Below are 18,282 nucleotides of genomic sequence, written 5' to 3' on the forward strand. Positions count from 1 at the left end.
AATTAACTGCTCTGTTTTAACTGATTTTCATGTAAACTATTTTTTTTTTGCTCTGCTACATATCAGTATCACTATGTAATTGGTGAAGTTTGTGTTTTTAGTAATAAATAGAATAGATTTACACTACCCTTAAATTTAAAATTTAAAATGGGCCGGCCCACTCGTTTGATTTAAAGGCTTCGTCAATTACTAGAAGCTACTCAGGCGCAAACAAGATGAAATCGACCAGCCATGAACCGGAACCGCCTTATCAGTTAACCGAATTATAAATTCAGCCTGACTCCGTTGATATATAATCCTCGGTTATCCCTTCTTCATCTTCCTCTGTTGTCTTTTTCTCTTCGCATCACCGACTCTACTCTTTCGCCGAGTATGACCGTCGATTCAACAACCGTCGCAAACGGTAATAGCGTCGCCTCGAACGGGGATGTCTCTAACGGTAACATTACCGCTTCTTCGAAGAAATCTCGTGAGAGCGACCGTCGCCGCCGCAGACGGAAGCAGAAGAAGATCAACAAAGCATCCCATGCTGATGTAGGAGAAGCGGTTGTTTCTGGGGCTTCGGATTCTAAGGAGAACGCCGATCCGCAGCAACAGGTTAGCTTTGTGCTCTTTTTCTCGCGCAATATTCACGGGACTGGAGAGTTTCTAGGGTTTGTGATTGTTTTTGGAAGTTTTGTTCCTGTTGGTTTTTCTTTGACTGATGATTTGTGATCTTTGTTTCCTCATAGGTTTCTGAGCAGATTGTGATAGAGTATGTTCCAGAAAAGGCCGAGTTTGAAGATGGTTTTAACGATGAATTTAAGCAAATCTTTGAGAAGTTTAACTTTCGGGAACCTGTTGTCTCTGAGGTACGGCTCTTTTCATTTTGCTCTTTAGCGTGACTGAGAAAGTTCATCAGTGCTTGAATATTGACGAAACCTTTTTTTGATTGACTAGGACGACGCTAAGAAGGATGAGTCTGAGGAAAAAGAAGCTGTAAAGAAGAAGGTTAACTCAGATTCAGACGAGGAAGAGCAGGATGACCAACCAAAAGAGAAAGGCGTCTCTAATAAGCAGAAAAAGGTTTAATCTCAAAGCTAATTTTTAACTGTGAATTTGGTTTCCTTGCATTCAATAAGATAGTAGTACATCCTCTAGTTAGTTTCTTGTTCTAAGGCTCAGTATACTAAGACTCCTTACATCTTGAATTTCTGTTTTCTCAGCTTGAACGGAGGATGAAGATTGCTGAGCTCAAGCAGGTATCTGCTAGGCCTGATGTCGTTGAGGTAAGGATGCATATATGTTCGAAGCTTTATCCGATGTTTTTCTTTTGTCCCAACTCCCAATTGGTGGTACCCGATAACTACTCGTGTCACAGTTGCATCTCATTTCATATCGTTCTAAGGAAAAAGTTCATTTTCTCGTTGTGTAGCTTTCTGTTATTTGATTTTAAGTTTTATTTTAATATTTTTTAGGTGTGGGACGCTACTTCAGCAGATCCGAAGTTGTTGGTGTTTTTGAAGTCGTATCGGAACACAGTTCCTGTTCCTAGACACTGGTCCCAGAAGAGAAAGTATCTGCAGGTTTGTGATCTTTCAAGTAATCGTGCTCTAGTTAACTATATGCTTCTATGATTTGTGGGTGTGGCGCATAGGGGAATTATAATAACAGGGATAGAACTCGTCATGATAATTGAGGTTCCTTATACATATATATGTGCTTCTTGCAGGAGAACATCTGTGATAACCATGGAGCCTGGAATTGTAGGTGTAACCGGAGAGGCCTCCTGATTATTTTTGTCTTTATATGAAATATGAATTATGAAATCTGTGGTGCTTAGGTTTTCGAGACGTTTGCTACTTCTCTGAGAAAAGTATTTCATGTATCAATTGTGTGGATATTCCCTTTCTGAAATTCTACTTTCTGTTATCGTATGCATTTTAGGGATCAGGCTTTTAGATGCACCTGGTTTTGTAGTACTTAGGATATAGTCAAGTTTCTTTGCGTTTAAGGCTATTATATTGCTTGCTCTCTCTTTCTTAAGTTGTTAGTATCTCAGCGGGGTTTCAATTTTGCAGGGAAAGCGTGGTATAGAGAAGCAGCCGTTTCATCTTCCTGATTTCATTGCTGCAACTGGCATTGAGAAAATTAGACAGGTATCTTGTCTTGAACCCCATAATTGTGCTCTTCTACCTGCACATATTTCCTCCACAGTGTTTGGTTTTGTAAATTGTCATTTTGAAAAATGTTAATGAAACTCAAGCTTTTAACTTGGCAAATTGACATCTGTTTTTTTTACCCACTCCACTAGATTTCTTGGATGCAAATGACCATTTCTTGTATGCTTTTGACTAATTCTCTAATTAACTTCTCAATCTCCGTCCTATATTGTATCTGCTCTATACCTAGTCATTTTTTCTTGTTGCTGTTTAAACTTTTCAAAATTCAAGGAGTTCTTTATCAATTTTAGCTGGATTTGTTTAAGTGTAAGCCGCTAGATGCTTCCATTGGTCAGAGCTCTAATCCTTTTGTTGTTATTGTGGAGGCTTACATTGAGAAAGAGGATGGTAAAAAGTTGAAGCAAAAGCAACGGGAGCGAATGCAGCCAAAGATGGGAAAGATGGACATTGACTACCAGGTTTCACTTTATAAATATTTGTTTTGTGGTGAGCATCTGTTCATATTCGTCCTATAACTGATAAGTGAAGATTATGCCTTCCTTTCTCAGGTCCTCCATGATGCATTCTTCAAATACCAAACAAAGCCTAAGCTGACATCTCTCGGGGATATGTATTTTGAAGGGAAAGAATTTGAGGTACTTCCTTGTGACATGTTTTGCATCTTTGTCGTTTATTACATTGCTTGGCTTTATTGCTTTGAGGGTACCTGAATTTAATCACAATCATTTGGGAAATAGGTTAAATTGAGGGAAACGAAACCAGGGACATTGTCACATGATTTAAAAGAAGCTCTTGGTATGCCTGAAGGCGCTCCTCCGCCGTGGCTTATTAATATGCAGGTGAGTCTATTGTAATTTGTCTTTATGCCTATTTCTGATTTAAATAGAATTATTCACCTTTTAACCTTCACCAACAGAGATACGGTCCTCCTCCTTCGTATCCACATCTGAAAATCCCTGGTTTGAATGCTCCTATCCCACTTGGAGCTAGCTTTGGTTATCATGCTGGTGGCTGGGGGAAACCTCCAGTTGATGAAGTAAGTATTTTGTCGACATTCGTTTTTTGATTACTTTCTATGCCATCTTTTTGGGGGGTCAATTTTTGGTCAAACTTTCTATGCCATTTATTGACAACTTTTGTTTGATTGCTTCTCATTGCTTGTGTTATATAGTTTGGGCGTCCATTGTACGGAGATGTCTTTGGTGTCCAGCAACAAGATCAGCCTAACTATGAGGTATTTAATTTCATCTCTATAACACGTAGTGCTCTGTTTTAAATGTGGAAGGAACCCATCTAAACGAGTAGTTGGTGCGGTATTATATTAAACATGGGGATATAAACTACGAATCATAAGCTACCTGTTGAATATTTGGTGATCTAATATGGTGGTTGTTCTTTTTTCATTATCTTAGGAAGAGCCTATTGATAAGGGCAAGCACTGGGGTGATTTAGAGGAAGAGGAAGAAGAAGAAGAGGAGGAGGAAGAGGAACAAGACGAGGAGATGGATGAAGAGGAACTTGAAGATGGCATTGAATCGGTTGATACACTGTCAAGGTATTGTTTTGCTTTAAGTTGTATACATTGGCGAGGTGAACTTGTATTTGTTTGCTTATCATAGAATATAAATACGTAACTGAATGTTTTTTTTCCCTTCTTTTCAGCACTCCAACTGGCATAGAGACGCCAGATGCAATCGAACTTCGTAAGGAACAGAGAAAGGAACCCGATAGGCCTCTATATCAGGTAGGAAACTAATTTTGATTAATGCTGTTTGACTTTGTCCACTACCTTGTGGGATATTCTCTTATTATTATGCCAAGAACTATATTTTTGATCTGCTACTTTAATGTTGTTCTTTTTCGTTCTGAAGGTACTTGAAGAAAAGGGAGAGAGTGTTGCTCCTGGTGCAGTGCTGGGAACCACACACACATACGTTATTAAAACTGGTACTCAAGACAAGACAGGAGCGAAAAGGGTAAGCTACCTGTGTGCTTAAATTACCAATGATGTGTTTTACGAAAGGAATTGGTAGATGTCATTGCGGAATACTTAATTGATAGCATTTCTTGTTTGGTTTGAAATGAGGTGAGAATTAAGAAATAATTGATCGTTTGAGGTTGTTAGGTCAATAGGTCGTGTTACTTTTGTATTCTCCAAGTCTCATTTGTTTTTTTGAGTCAGTTATGGTAGTGTCTGTTAAACTTGGTATTGCGTTGTTACATGCTGAAATTGCTGTTTGGTTTGATGACGAGTGGCTAATTATGCAATTGTGTGCATTTTGAACAGGTTGATTTGCTGAGAGGACAAAAGACAGATCGTGTGGACGTCAGTTTACAGCCAGAAGAGCTGGATGCGATGGAGAATGTTTTGCCTGCCAAGTAAGTAGTTGTTGATTGTAATATATATCTAACATGAACTTGAGAGATAAAAACCGAGAAATAGTGTCCTAAACTCTCTACATTTGGCATTTGTGAAGGTATGAGGAGGCAAGAGAAGAGGAGAAACTACGCAATAAGCCAGAGGACTTCAGTGACATGGTCGCCGAGGTAATGACTTTCGATTTATCTCGTTTAACACTGTTGATATTATGCGGATGATTAACCTTTTTTTGGTATATGGTATCAGAATTCGAAGAAAAGGAAGCGTGATAAAGAGGGGAAGAAAAAGAAAGATTTCAAGTTCTGAGGTTGCTTCCGATTCACATGGATTTTGGATCCTGGGCATGAGACTGTGAGACTGAGAGAGAGAGAGAGTGAAAACAGAGATTCATGTTCCAGAGAATGTGTTTTAGTTTTACATAACACTGAGAGATGAGTTACGTCTAAATACTATGTTGATACCTGAAGTAGATACGTTGTTACCGATAAAATATTCTTGGGAATATCTTTGATGCTTAAGGGGACTTCCAATATATGAGATACGTGTTTTCATACATCCGATATTAAAAAATATCTCCTAACATAAAAATTTAGATTTGAAATACAATGTATATCTTTGAATATATATCTGAACACGTATTTATACACATTCAATCATTCAATCATTTTTCTATCAACCCATAAATGCAACAGTTAGAGTCGGTTTGCTCTACTATCTTTCGGATTAGACGTCTCTATCAAGATATAATCCTCTCTAACAAATTGAGTCAGTCATGGACCATGGTTTAACAGTTGCCTATGTTAGGTCTTAACTACATTTTAGTTAGATATGATTGATATACTATTATAGTCAATTGAGAATATTTATGTGAAAAGAATAATCATATATTTCCAGTAAGTAGTAAGAAAACAATTATTACGATGGACGGGCTTTTAAGAAAAGTGGCCATCTATAAAGGAGAGCAAAGTCTTTTGGTAAATAATAAAACCAAACCGATCACTAATTGAGACAAATCGAACCAAAATGACGTTTGGTTTTTAGTTTGCTATGTATTTATTTCTTCTTCAAACCAACTAAGAGAATATGTTGTATATGAGAAATTTATGATAAAACCGAAGCATAGTGAGACATTCCTCTCAAACCGAACCCAACCAAATATAAATTTGAATCCAAACCGGTTTCGAGTCTAACCCAAAACTCCACTCCTAACTGTAACCGTGAATTGAAAAGACGAATGAATGAATTTTTCTATATATATAACCACAGAGGTTTCTATGTCACACACACAAACGCACTTCTCACTTGAGAAAATGGAGAACTCTTTACGAAGTTACAAACTCATGCTTCTATTGGCACTTGCTTTGGTCCTATTTCTTACCATGGAGCTGACTTCACTTGCATCTGCAGGAGTTCTAGACAATAATAGCAAGGCATGTAACGCAAAATGACCTTTCTACGAAATCAGCTTTAGAGTTTTACTAATTGTTTCAAAATTTTACTAATGTTTTTTTCCATCACACGGATTTGATAGGTTTATATAGTTTACCTTGGCGAAAGAGAACACGATGATCCCGAAGTTGTCACTGCCTCTCATCATCAAATGCTTGAATCGTTTTTTGAAAGGTACTTACTTTAATCATCTTCAAAAGCCAAATCTCTATAAGGATACCGATATTGCAGAAACTTTTTTATGTATGCTATTGGTGTCGTCAAAGTTGCTATATATAAACAAAAACTTTTACACATTAGATAAAGTAATAATGTCTTACATTCGTTTCTTGTAATCCAAGAAACTCTATTCGTCATGCTCTGTTTCTTCACAGAACTTAGTCCCTCTCTGTTTTTGATGTCTGTTATGAGCTCTTCTCTCACTAATATCTCTCATGTGATATATAGTAAAGAAGACGCACATAACTCAATAATCTATAGCTACCAACATGGATTCTCCGGTTTCGCAGCAATTCTTACGCCTTCCCAAGCAAAGAAAATCTCAGGTACTCAAGTCAACAAAACCCAAACTCACATATGAGAAAATTTCATATCCTTGACCATTGATGATTCTTGGTTTTCTAAACCGGGATCTTGTATATAAACACAGAGCATCCATCAGTGATCCATGTTATACCAAACCGGATTCTGAAACTGCAAACCACAAGAACTTGGGATCACCTCGGCCTCTCTAGAATTCCAACTTCTCTTTCTACTTCATCAACATCTTCAAAAGGTCTTCTTCATGATACCAACATGGGCAGTGAAGCTATCATCGGCGTCATGGATACTGGTCTCTCTTTCTCTCTCTCTCACACACACACACACACTCTCTCTATCTCTCACTATCTCACATTGTATGTATATGAATATGCAGGGATATGGCCAGAGTCAAAGGTAGTCGAAGACCAAGGCCTTGGACCAATACCTAAGCGTTGGAGAGGAAAATGTGTATCAGGAGACCAATTTAACGCCACAATTCATTGCAACAACAAGCTAATTGGAGCTAAGTTTTACCTAGACGGCTTACTCGCCGAAACTGAAGGAAAATTCAACATCACAGAATTACAAGAATTCAAATCCAACAGAGATGCGAGCGGTCACGGCACGCATACAGCCACCATAGCCGGTGGCTCATTCGTCCACAACGTGAGCTTCTACGGTCTAGCCGGAGGTACTGATACAGTATTTATCAGTTATTGGGCCCAAACCTAAAACCCACAAAAGTTAGCTTAAGAGTAAAGGTACCGATTTTATCTTTGTTTTCTTCTTAACCGATGTGGAACTCTTATCAGGTACGGTCCGAGGTGGTGCTCCCCGAGCTCGCATAGCCTCGTACAAAGTGTGTTGGAGTGGAGTAGGATGCACAACTGCTGATATGTGGAAAGCTTATGATGATGCTATACATGATCGTGTTGATGTTTTGTCCGTTTCTCTCGGCGGTCATATTCCTGAGGATTCCGAGGTCGATGCACTCGATTTTATCGCAGCTTTTCACGCGGTGGCTCAAGGGATTCCGGTTGTGGCTGCGGCGGGTAACTATGGGCCTCGTGCTCAGACTGTTCTCAATGTTGCTCCTTGGTTCTTGACCGTTGCAGCAACTACTCTTGACCGTTCTTTTCCTACAAAGATCACACTTGGCAATAACCAAACCTTCTTCGTACGTCTTATATTCCAAAATACTCAAAGTTAGTTAAGGGAAGAATTTAAAGTTTCAACCTTTTTTAACAAAAACAAAACCAAGTTAGCTCAAAGTTTCAACCTTTTTCACCAAAAACTCAAATTGGTTTGAGAAAATAGTTCAGAGTTTCGACCTTTTATTACCAAAACATTAATAAGTTACAGAAAGAGTAGAAAGTTTGGAGCTTTTTCTAACGTCTTGTTCATTGTCGGTGTCTAATTATCAGGTTGAATCACTGTACACTGGACCGGAGATTTCAACCGGTTTAGCTTTCTTGAACCCATACAGTGATGAACGCATTGACGTGAAGGGGAAAACAATTATTGTTTTCGATACTCACTTCCCAATGGGAATAGACTCATTGTTCAACATTGGTGTAGTAGGAATCATCTTAGCCCAAAAGCCCGATGATCTTATTTTGGAGTGCCATGATTCACCGTGCGTTTTTACCACAGATTACGAGCTTGGAACCGACATTTTACAATACATTCGTACCACCAGGTCCTCTTTCTTGAACCAAATAATTAAAACTCTGTTTCTGAAGTCAATTCTCTTTTACATTGATTCGACGTCAAAACCACAGATCACCCACGGTGAGAATCAGCGCGGCTAAGTCATTAACGGGTCCGCCTGCAACTACGAAGGTTGCTGCATTCTCATCTAGAGGGCCTAACTCTGTTTCACCAGCCATTCTCAAGGTTCTAAATAAAAAGCCATTGTGTCTCTATTCTATGTTCACTTTAAAAGTTGAAACCTTTTTGATCAAGTTTTTACTCTGTACGTAGCCTGATATAGCAGCCCCAGGAGTGAACATACTCGCGGCACTAAGTCCGCTTCATCTTGGCGCGTACAACGGATTTGGACTCGAGACAGGGACATCAATGTCGACTCCTGTTGTTTCCGGAATCGTAGCTCTCCTCAAATCTCTACACCCTCATTGGTCTCCTGCTGCTATTAGATCAGCTTTGGTCACAACAGGTTCTTCTTCATCCAATCTTCTTCTTATTTTCAGACTAATGTTTATCGACTAATCGATTTCCTTTTGAAGCTTGGAGGACAAGTCCATCTGGAGAACCCATTTTTGCTGAAGGATCAAACAAGAAACTTGCAGATCCATTTGACTATGGAGGAGGACTTGTAAACCCTGAAAAAGCTGCAAAACCTGGACTTGTCTACGACATGGGGATCGAAGGTTACATCAGTTACATGTGTTCCGCTGGCTACAACGACTCTTCAATCTCCCGTGTTCTCGGTAAAAAGACCATCTGCCCAACTCCTGAGCCATCCATTCTTGATATCAACTTACCTTCGATCACAATTCCAAATCTTGAGGAAGAAGTTACACTCACAAGAACTGTAACCAATGTTGGACCCATCAAGTCAGTCTATAAAGCCGTGGTCGAGTCTCCTCTCGGTATAAATCTCACCGTGAGCCCGACCACACTCGTCTTTAGCTCTGCAACTAAGAGAGTGCTCACTTTCACGGTGAAGGCTAAAAGGAGCCATAAAGTCAACACTGGTTACTTTTTTGGAAGCTTAACATGGACTGATGGTGTTCATAATGTTACAATCCCTGTCTCTGTTAAGACAAAGTTCATGATCAAGTCTTAACAAAGAAACTCAATAATATCTGATAAAAAAAAAACTATTTCGATCGATCTCTTCAATGTATTAGAAAGAGCCATATGATGCTCATGGTCTTTGTTCTTCTGTAATCTATTGCAAAACTCAATTCTCAGTCTCGAGATCAAATCACAAAAACAAAACTTAGAAGAATCTCTCATATACAAGTACATACATTGAGAAAATTAGTGTTGTTTGTAAAAGTGTTGACATGAGAACTCCAACTTCAATCCCTGCATGTGGCATATAATATGTATTTTTGTGTATAGTTGATGGGAAAGACATTTCGGAATTGACATATATACTTCTTTTTTTTCTACGGATCCTCCATAAACATAGACAAATAATTTGAAACACCTCATTCCGGCAGAGCAATGAAACTGTGACACATGGAAGGATATGACGGCCAATAATCATGGTTTCGCCTTTCTTTCCCACAGTGCATGCATGTGCATCATGATTTCGCCTTTCTTTTAACATTTCACTTTGTGGTTAATTAGTAGTTTTTTTCTTTGGTATTAATGTAAAGATTTTATAAATTAAGGGCTATTTACATGCTCAAAGTTTTTTGAGCTGATTACATAAGTGGAACGTTAGCGACAGATACCAAAAAGGCAAGAAGCAACCGAGATATAATTCAAGGAGAGACTGGAGAATTTAGCGGATCCTTAGATGGGAAGGATAGAAGTAGATCCCTCATGGTACGATCGATAGAAGCCAGTAGAAAATGAGATTCAGTGCCCGTGGAGCAAAGGACACAGTTGTGGTGAGTAGTGTTATTGTAAACATCTCGTGAGGGCCATTTTTTTACACTCAGACATCGACTATGAAGATCAATCAAGATTTATTCTTGTGTTTGGTTTACAATGGAGTACCACTGTACCAATCACATGTCACCCTCATAATTATTAACCCTAACTCAAAATATTCAACTTCTTCATTGTAATTTTTTTTTTTTGAAACAACTCAAGTTCTTCATTGTTGAATCACTATCGAGCACTTTCTTCTGATTCTCTCTAAAATATAATCAAATATACTTAATTCAGGCGGTCCGCAAAAAAACACTAACTGAGTAACTGATCTAATTATACATGATTTCTAATAAGAGACAACAAATTTAAGAAATAACTAAACGTTTTGGCGGGGTATAACTCTACAGAATAGATAAAACGGCTTGAACTCGAATAATCCTAATTTTCTTAGTTTAAATTATTGAATATTTTCTTATTTCTCTACATTTTTCTATGAATTAATTTTTTCCACAGTTTTTTGTTTTGTTAGGATTTTTTTCCACAGTCGAAAAAGAAATAAGATTTTTTGAGTTTGGTTTTGTTCAGATTTTTCCACAATTAAAATCCTAATTTTCCACAGTTCTTGTTTTTATTAAGATTTTTCCACATATCGCCGTCGAAAATAGATATGATTATAATTTTTTAAGGAGTTTTCATAGTTGAAATTATATTTTTCATTTTGGAAAAAAAAAGAAAAGAAATTCTATTTTTCTTTCTAAACGCATAGGGGGAAATGAAATGAATATTGAGTAATAAGAGACAACAAATTTAAGAAAAAACAAAATGTTTTGGCGGGGTATAATGTAGATAAGACCACCTCTAATGGTGAGAAGCTTTTAAGAGTATCACAACTAATATAATATTGTTATTTTTATGTAATTTAATTAATTAGTTAAATTGTAAATTATAAAAATAAATTCCACCAATAAAATGGTGACACATCTCACAAAAGTCTCTCAAATTTTTTTTAGAGGTTCTCAAAAGAGAGATTATGTATACTGAATTCTCATTCTCTCATCTTTTTTTTTATTTTTTCTATTTGTTCAATCATGAAAGCTTCTATGAGAAACTACCATTAGAAGTGCTCTAAAACGGCTCGGACTCGAATAATCCTAATTTTTTTAACTGAAATTTTCAAATATTTTTTTTTCTCCACACTTTTCTATGAATTAATTTTTTTTCCTCAGTTTTTTTTGTTTTATTAGTATGTTTTCTCACATTTGAAAAAGAAATATAATTATTTTTTGGGTTTGGTTTTATTCAGATTATTCCACAGTTAAAATCCTAATTTTCCACAGTTCTTGTTTTTATTAAGATATTAAGGACTGTCTGCGCTATGCGCGGTTTTGTTCCGGAATTCTATTTCAATATGTAGTAACATAGTACTCATTCCTGAGATTTCAATATGTAGTAACATGGTTTTCCTTCCGGTTCAATTTGTTAGATGTTTTACAAAAAGTACAAAAATTAAAAAATTTAGTTTTTTTTTTCAAAAAATATCATTTAATGTTATAATTAAATAAAATTAAACCAATAACAAATACTATCAAATAATATACTTGGTAATATATTATTAAATAAATTTAAAACTACATTGAAATATAAGAACATCTAATATTTTGAAACAATTTTTTTTTATAAAACTGCAATCATAGTAAAACAGAAAGAGTATATTTTACTATTAATTATAAAAAAAAATGAACGTAAATTACTAATATATTTCTTTTTTTCATACAACAATATAAACCAAATAAATAAGGATGATTTGCAAAAACAATTTACATTTTAGTGGTTTTCTAATTTTAACACTGTCAATTGTTATATGTAATAAATAATTAAAGAATTTACAGTGTCAATGATCCAGTAGTTTTGTTATAATATTCACATGTTACTTCAATGTTGTTGTAAACACTTCTTGTACAATCAAACTCATGTCTTTTTGTTGGTTTTTTTTCTTATTTCTTTTCTTTCTTTTTTACACATAAGAAAGGAATCCTTCCTCACATTCTAACTAACACCTTCGAGGTATGGCAAAAATATCAAGCCTTTCTTAAAGTTCTTTATTTATTTTCGGTCATTTCTTCCTCATATACCCACAACATCTTTAATCGTAATCTACCCATGTCATGTGCCATACAGCCTCAAACACTCTCTCTGAATTAACCTGGTGTCCATATAGTTAATTTCAGTTTTATGCCAATAATAACTAATTTGTTTTCGTGTTAATATGGTCGATGATATAATAATCTTTCACAATGCTTTCCATTCTTTGTCGTCTTTAGTCTTTAACATCTTTAATCTTTGAGGTTGTCATCCTTCGATGTGTGGACAAAAAGTTCATTCCATCCTCCATCTCTCATAAGGGAAAAGGATATCAAATGAACGATTCACCATTAAGTTTTTTTCTTTTAAAATGATTCACCATAAAACTACTAATCATCCTCCATACTTCCTACGCAATCTGATCACTCGAGTCGGCTACTCAAGCTCTTGTTTCACCCTCTATTCGCTCTAGTTATGCAAGCACAAGATTGAACTCCCTTTGAATTTGTTTTTGCTTTTGTTCACTGCAGTTAGTTTTTAAATAGAAAAATCAGAGCCCCTGCAGGATTCCAAATCTATGTTTTTCCCAATACAGCCATGTTGTTTAAATGTACACTTCAAATACCCCTACCATTACTTTTTTTTTTTTACACAGCCAAACCAAAAAGAGAGATAAGAACAATGAACGTGTAAACTTGTAAATAGATTTCATGTATGGTCTTACCAAAACTGTTTAAGAGAAATTACCACAATCAGTCTCTTCACAATGTTGTGATCAAAAGACAATGTTTCATTTGTTACACTTGCGAGTATAGTAATGAGCAGAGTTTCACTCAGAAGATTAGAACAGCGGACAACTTCCATGGGTGTTTAAACCAACTCTAAAAGCGGCTTTCTCGCTGCATTTTGGAGAGACTGATTGTGGTTCCTCATCGTTATCATTCCAACCAAACTTAAATACAATGCAAACAAAACGAAAAAAGGTAGAATTTTAGGTGTTAGAACATGGACTGCATTGATTTATGTAATTGTATGTATTACAAAGAAAATCAGTGAATCACTTACACCATTGTTGCTATCAACCTTAACTAAAAGTAAAACGTGCGGGCTAAGTGAAAAAAAGTAGAGAAAAAGACTGAGAGGGACCTGAATTTGGTAGAGATGGTCGTTTACACCTTTTGTATCATTATCTTTTACGCAACTGTAAACATTCATCTTTGCATTAGCTCAATGTGGACATTTGTACACAATTCAATAAAAAAACAATATATATATAGACAAAATGAGACATTAGTTTACTGCAGCTATTAGATCAGAGTTACCTTTAACTCCACTAAATTAAACTATTCTATACATGGATCATTATTATTGAATTGGCTCTATTAGTGTATTCACACATTTACACTAATTCAAAGAATATATCCTTTTGAATATTCAATTGGCACCAAGTGCTTACTTTTTGGATTACTCGGGAAAATATTGGAATAACTCATCTCTTTGCCACACTAATGCTATGGTGCATGAAAATCAGAAACTTCTATGACCACCGCTTCTGCTTGATTTTTTGGTCTCTGCCACGTTATTCTCCTGCTTTCATCTTTTGATATCGGTGTCTTTCTAGTGTTTAACAAAAATGACACCCAACAACGATGAAAAAGTATTGAGCTAGTGAAAGAACTTTGAAAGAGAGATCTTATTTTTTGTGGAACATAAGATAATTTAATGAAACAAATTTAAAAAATGTTTAGATGCTTACTTATTCCCAGTTCGAACTGTTGCTGCTTTCGTCTGCATGCCATCTTCACTGCATTTCTTCATACCGTCGTTGGTTCCTTTTCAGGGTGTGGTGCACAAAATCGAGAATAAGATACGCAGTAGCCCATCCGACCAACTTTTTTTACGTTTATCATTCCCATGAGACTCGATGCTTTTGCATATCAACACAAACCAATAAATTAGAGTGATGCTGGTACAATGAGCAAAACAACCTGATGAATACAATATAGGTCAGATCGACTTCGGAAACACAAAATATATGGGCAATATAAATTATCTGATGGGATTTAAAATTGAGAGATATGAGAAACCACAAGAGATGAATATGAGATCGTGGCTTTGTGGGAGGCGACCGGTTTTAAATAGAGTTTTGTAGCATAACGTTTTTAAGAGGAGCTGAGGAGGCGCTTGTTGAGTTTTTTTTTTTGGAAGACGCTGACTGATATTTGCAAAGTTATAATTTTTTTTGCAAAGACTATAGGTGACGTGGCATCATTTTAGAACAGTTTTGTTTGGCTGATGTGGACATCTCTAGGAGCCTCAAATAGGTACTTTTATTAGAGTAGATTTCCACATATCGCAGTTTTTGTGGGGTCACGAGTGAATTGAAAGAGAAATGAATTGATTGTTCTCTATAAATAACCACAGAGGTTTCTATGCCACACACACACTTCTCACTTGAGAAAATGGAGAACTCTTTACGAAGTTACAAACTCGTGCTTCTATTGGCATTTACTTTATTCCTGTTTCTTAACACGGAGCTGAGTTTACTTGCATCTGCAAGAGCTCTAGAAAATTATTCCAAGGTAACACAAACGAGTTTTCCTCTATCTGTGAAATTCGCTAGAGTTTATACTTTTTTTTTTTTAATTTTTTGTTTTTTTTCCGGTATTTTTCTGATGTTTCTTTCGTGGATTTAATAGGTTTATATAGTTTACCTTGGCGAAAGAGAACACGATGATCCCAAACTTGTCACTGCTTCTCATCATCAAATGCTTGAATCACTTCTTGAAAGGTACTTACTTTAATTTGATCATTTTTTTTTTTAAAAAAAGCCAAATCTCTATAGATACCTACTGAACTTTTGTTTGCATGCTCAGTGAATTCAGTAAACTTGCCATGTATAATTTTTTTCTTCATTTGTTAACAAAAATATTAAGACATCTGATAGGCTGATAAGTATTTACACTTGTTTCTTGTTTCCCAAGAAACTTTTTCCGGCATACTCTGTTTTTTCTTTGGTCTATCACGAGCTCTTCTCTCACGTACGGTATATCTTATGTTTATATACAGCAAAGAAGACGCACAAAAATCAATGATTTACAGCTACAAACATGGATTCTCTGGTTTCGCAGCACTTCTTACATCTTCTCAAGCAAAGAAGATATCAGGTTCTCAACAAAACTCAAACTCAAATCTAAAAAAATTGCGTATCCTGGACATTGAGGATTAGTGTCTAAACCGGAATCTTATATATAAACACAGAGCATCCAGAAGTAGTCCATGTTATACCAAACCGGATTCTGAAACTGAAAACTACAAGAACTTGGGATTACCTTGGCCTCTCTCCAATTCCAACTTCCTTTTCTTCATCATCAGCAAAAGGTCTTCTTCATAACACCAACATGGGCAGTGAAGCTATCATTGGCGTCATCGACAGTGGTTTCTCCCTCTCTCTATAAATCTAACTCACTCTTTCTCTCTCTCATTACCTTGGCTCGCATCATTTGTGTATTATTATGCAGGGATATGGCCAGAGTCAGAGGTAGTCAACGATCAGGGTTTTGGACCAATACCTGAACGTTGGAGAGGAAAATGTGAATCAGGAGAAAAGTTTGACGCTACAATTCACTGCAACAACAAGCTAATAGGAGCTAAGTATTACCTAGATGGCTTACTCGCCGATAATGGAGGAATATTCAACAGAACGAAAATCCTCGATTTCAAATCCACCAGAGATGCAAACGGTCACGGCACACATACAGCCACAATAGCCGGCGGTTCATTCGTCCCCAACGTGAGCTTCTACGGTCTAGCTCGAGGTATATTTATATGTAGCAGTTGGACTCAAATAATTCTTCTAAATAGTGTATTAATCACTACATAAGTTAGCTTAAGAGTGAAGGTACCTGTTTTATAAGACATTCTACTTGTTGTTTCCTTCCTAACCAATGTGGGACTCTTATCAGGTATGGTTAGAGGCGGTGCTCCTAGGGCCCGCATAGCCGTGTACAAGGCGTGTTGGAACATAATGCGAGACGATGGAAGTGGAACCGTTGGAAAATGCACTGATGCTGATATATATAAAGCTTTTGATGATGCTATGCATGATGGGGTTGATGTTCTGTCTGTTTCTCTTGGCGGAAAACTTCCCGAGGATTCCGAGGTCGTTTACCTCGGTTCTGTCGCGGCATTTCATGCGGTGGCTAAAGGGATTCTGGTTGTGGCTGCGGCTGGTAACGATGGGCCTGGTGCTCAGACTGTTGTCAATGTTGCTCCTTGGTTCTTGACAGTTGCAGCAACTACTCTTGACCGGTCTTTTCCTACAAAGATCACACTTGGCAATAACCAAACCTTCTTCGTACGTTTTATACCCAAAAAAAAACTTAAACTTAGTTTGAAAATATAGTTCAAAGTTTCAACCTTTTTTTTATTTAAACTAAAAATATAGCTCAACTTTTCGAACTTTCTTTACCGGAAGCTGAAGTTGGTTAGAAACATTAGTTCAAAGTTTCGACGTTTATTTACCAAACGCTCGAATTAGTGTAAGAAATAATTCGAAGTTTCAAGCTTGATTAACTTCTTGTTCTTGATTGGTGTCTAATTAGGCTGAATCTCTGTATACTGGACCGAAAATTTCAACGGGTTTAGCTTTCTTAACCTCGACGAGTGATGCTAATGTTGATGTGGAGGGGAAAACAGTTCTTGTTTTCGATAGTATCACTCCAGTTGTGGGGAAAGGTGCAGCAGGAGTCATCTTTGCCTAAAACCTGATGATCTTCTTGAGAGATGCGATGGTTTTCCGTGCATTTACACAGATTACGAGCTTGGAACCGACATTTTACAATACATACGTACCACCAGGTCCTCTATCTTGAAACCAAAGAAACTCTTCTAAGTCAATTCTCTTTCTCTACATACATCATTTATCCAACGTTGAATCACAGATCGCCCACAGTGAGAATCAGCGCGGCTAAAACATTAACAGGTCTGCCTGCAACTACAAAGGTTGCTGCATTTTCATGTAGAGGGCCTAATTCTGTTTCACCAGCCATCCTCAAGGTTCTAAATAAAAAGCCATTGTGTCTCTAGTCTATGTTCACTTCTAAAGTTGAAACCTTTTTGATCAAGTTTTTACTCTGTAGCCTGATATAGCAGCTCCGGGTGTGAGTATACTCGCGGCAGTAAGTCCGCGAGATCCTGAAGCGCATAACGGATTTGGACTCCTTTCAGGGACATCAATGTCGACTCCTGTTGTTTCCGGAATCGTAGCTCTCCTCAAATCTCTACACCCTGATTGGTCTCCTGCTGCTATTAGATCAGCTTTGGTCACAACAGGTTCTTCTTCATGTCTTCATCCAATCTTCTTCTTCATTTAAGACTAATGTTTTCGACTAATTGATTTTTTTTTGAAGCTTGGAGGACAAGTCCATCTGGAGAACCCATTTTTGCTGAAGGATCAAACAAGAAACTTGCAGATCCATTTGACTATGGAGGAGGACTTGTAAACCCTGAAAAAGCTGCAAAACCTGGACTTGTCTACGATATGGGAATCGAAGGTTACATCAATTATATGTGTTCCGCTGGCTACAAAGACTCCTCAATCTCTCGTGTTCTTGGTAAAAAGACTATCTGCCCAACTCCTGAGCCATCAGTTCTTGATATCAACTTACCTTCGATCACAATTCCAAATCTTGAGCAAGAAGTCACACTCACAAGAACTGTAACCAATGTTGGACCCATCAAGTCAGTCTATAAAGCCGTGGTCGAGTCTCCCCTCGGTATAAATCTCACCGTGAGCCCGACCACACTCGTGTTTAGCTCTGCTGCTAAGAGCGTGCTCACTTACACAGTGAAGGCTAAAACGAGCCATGAAGTCAACACTGGCTACTTCTTTGGAAGCTTAACATGGACTGATGGTGTTCATGATGTTACAATCCCTGTCTCTGTTAAGACAACGATCATGATCAAGTCTTAACAAAGAAACTCAATACTATCTGAAAATTAAACAATTTCGATCGATTCTATGTATTAAAAAGAGCCATATGATGCTCATGGTCTTTGCTCTTCTGTAATCTATTGCAAAACTCAATTCGAAGTGTCTTTATGTAATAAAGA

At 37.0% G+C, this 18,282-nt stretch overlaps 3 protein-coding genes across 3 annotated transcripts; all 3 read left to right on the top strand.

Moving 5' to 3' along the window:
• Nucleotides 1-311: 311 nt before the first annotated feature.
• On the top strand, nt 312-5,095 carry LOC18028537 (splicing factor 3B subunit 2). The gene is made up of 17 exons (XM_006413687.2): nt 312-597; nt 732-851; nt 940-1,065; nt 1,206-1,268; nt 1,458-1,565; nt 2,061-2,138; nt 2,528-2,620; nt 2,711-2,797; nt 2,900-3,001; nt 3,079-3,198; nt 3,334-3,396; nt 3,575-3,717; nt 3,825-3,906; nt 4,034-4,138; nt 4,450-4,541; nt 4,640-4,709; nt 4,789-5,095. Exons 1-17 carry the CDS (start codon nt 373-375, stop codon nt 4,846-4,848), a joined length of 1,737 nt encoding a protein of 578 aa, XP_006413750.1. The 5' UTR covers nt 312-372; the 3' UTR covers nt 4,849-5,095.
• Nucleotides 5,096-5,845: 750 nt separating this feature from the next.
• On the top strand, nt 5,846-9,396 carry LOC18028538 (subtilisin-like protease SBT3.13). The gene is made up of 10 exons (XM_006413688.2): nt 5,846-5,972; nt 6,074-6,165; nt 6,439-6,536; nt 6,641-6,823; nt 6,908-7,204; nt 7,326-7,690; nt 7,938-8,212; nt 8,295-8,409; nt 8,497-8,689; nt 8,760-9,396. The coding sequence occupies exons 1-10, from the start codon at nt 5,853-5,855 to the stop codon at nt 9,320-9,322; spliced, it is 2,301 nt and encodes a 766-aa protein (XP_006413751.1). The 5' UTR covers nt 5,846-5,852; the 3' UTR covers nt 9,323-9,396.
• A 5,231-nt stretch (nt 9,397-14,627) lies between these two features.
• LOC18028539 (subtilisin-like protease SBT3.13) lies at nt 14,628-18,276 on the top strand. Its single transcript, XM_024148935.1, is given in 11 exon segments — nt 14,628-14,750; nt 14,868-14,959; nt 15,238-15,335; nt 15,430-15,606; nt 15,690-15,986; nt 16,134-16,525; nt 16,773-16,926; nt 16,929-17,028; nt 17,112-17,226; nt 17,310-17,502; nt 17,580-18,276. Coding segments are annotated over 11 exon segments (2,301 nt in total). The 5' UTR covers nt 14,628-14,630; the 3' UTR covers nt 18,143-18,276.
• Nucleotides 18,277-18,282: the final 6 nt, after the last annotated feature.

Source organism: Eutrema salsugineum, unplaced genomic scaffold (assembly GCF_000478725.1).
Source record: "Eutrema salsugineum unplaced genomic scaffold, Eutsalg1_0 scaffold_1, whole genome shotgun sequence".
NCBI lineage: Eukaryota > Viridiplantae > Streptophyta > Magnoliopsida > Brassicales > Brassicaceae > Eutrema > Eutrema salsugineum.

Excerpts from the sequence above, each read along its gene's own strand:
- LOC18028537 (XM_006413687.2), top strand. The coding sequence starts at position 373 with ATGACCGTCGATTCAACAACCGTCGCAAACGGTAATAGCGTCGCCTCG. Across the intron at positions 1,066-1,205 it reads TCTCTAATAAGCAGAAAAAG|CTTGAACGGAGGATGAAGAT; the intron begins GTTTAATCTCAA and ends CTGTTTTCTCAG. Across the intron at positions 2,139-2,527 it reads GCATTGAGAAAATTAGACAG|GCTTACATTGAGAAAGAGGA; the intron begins GTATCTTGTCTT and ends GTTATTGTGGAG.
- LOC18028538 (XM_006413688.2), top strand. The coding sequence starts at position 5,853 with ATGGAGAACTCTTTACGAAGTTACAAACTCATGCTTCTATTGGCACTT. Across the intron at positions 6,166-6,438 it reads CTTGAATCGTTTTTTGAAAG|TAAAGAAGACGCACATAACT; the intron begins GTACTTACTTTA and ends TGTGATATATAG. Across the intron at positions 7,691-7,937 it reads GCAATAACCAAACCTTCTTC|GTTGAATCACTGTACACTGG; the intron begins GTACGTCTTATA and ends TCTAATTATCAG.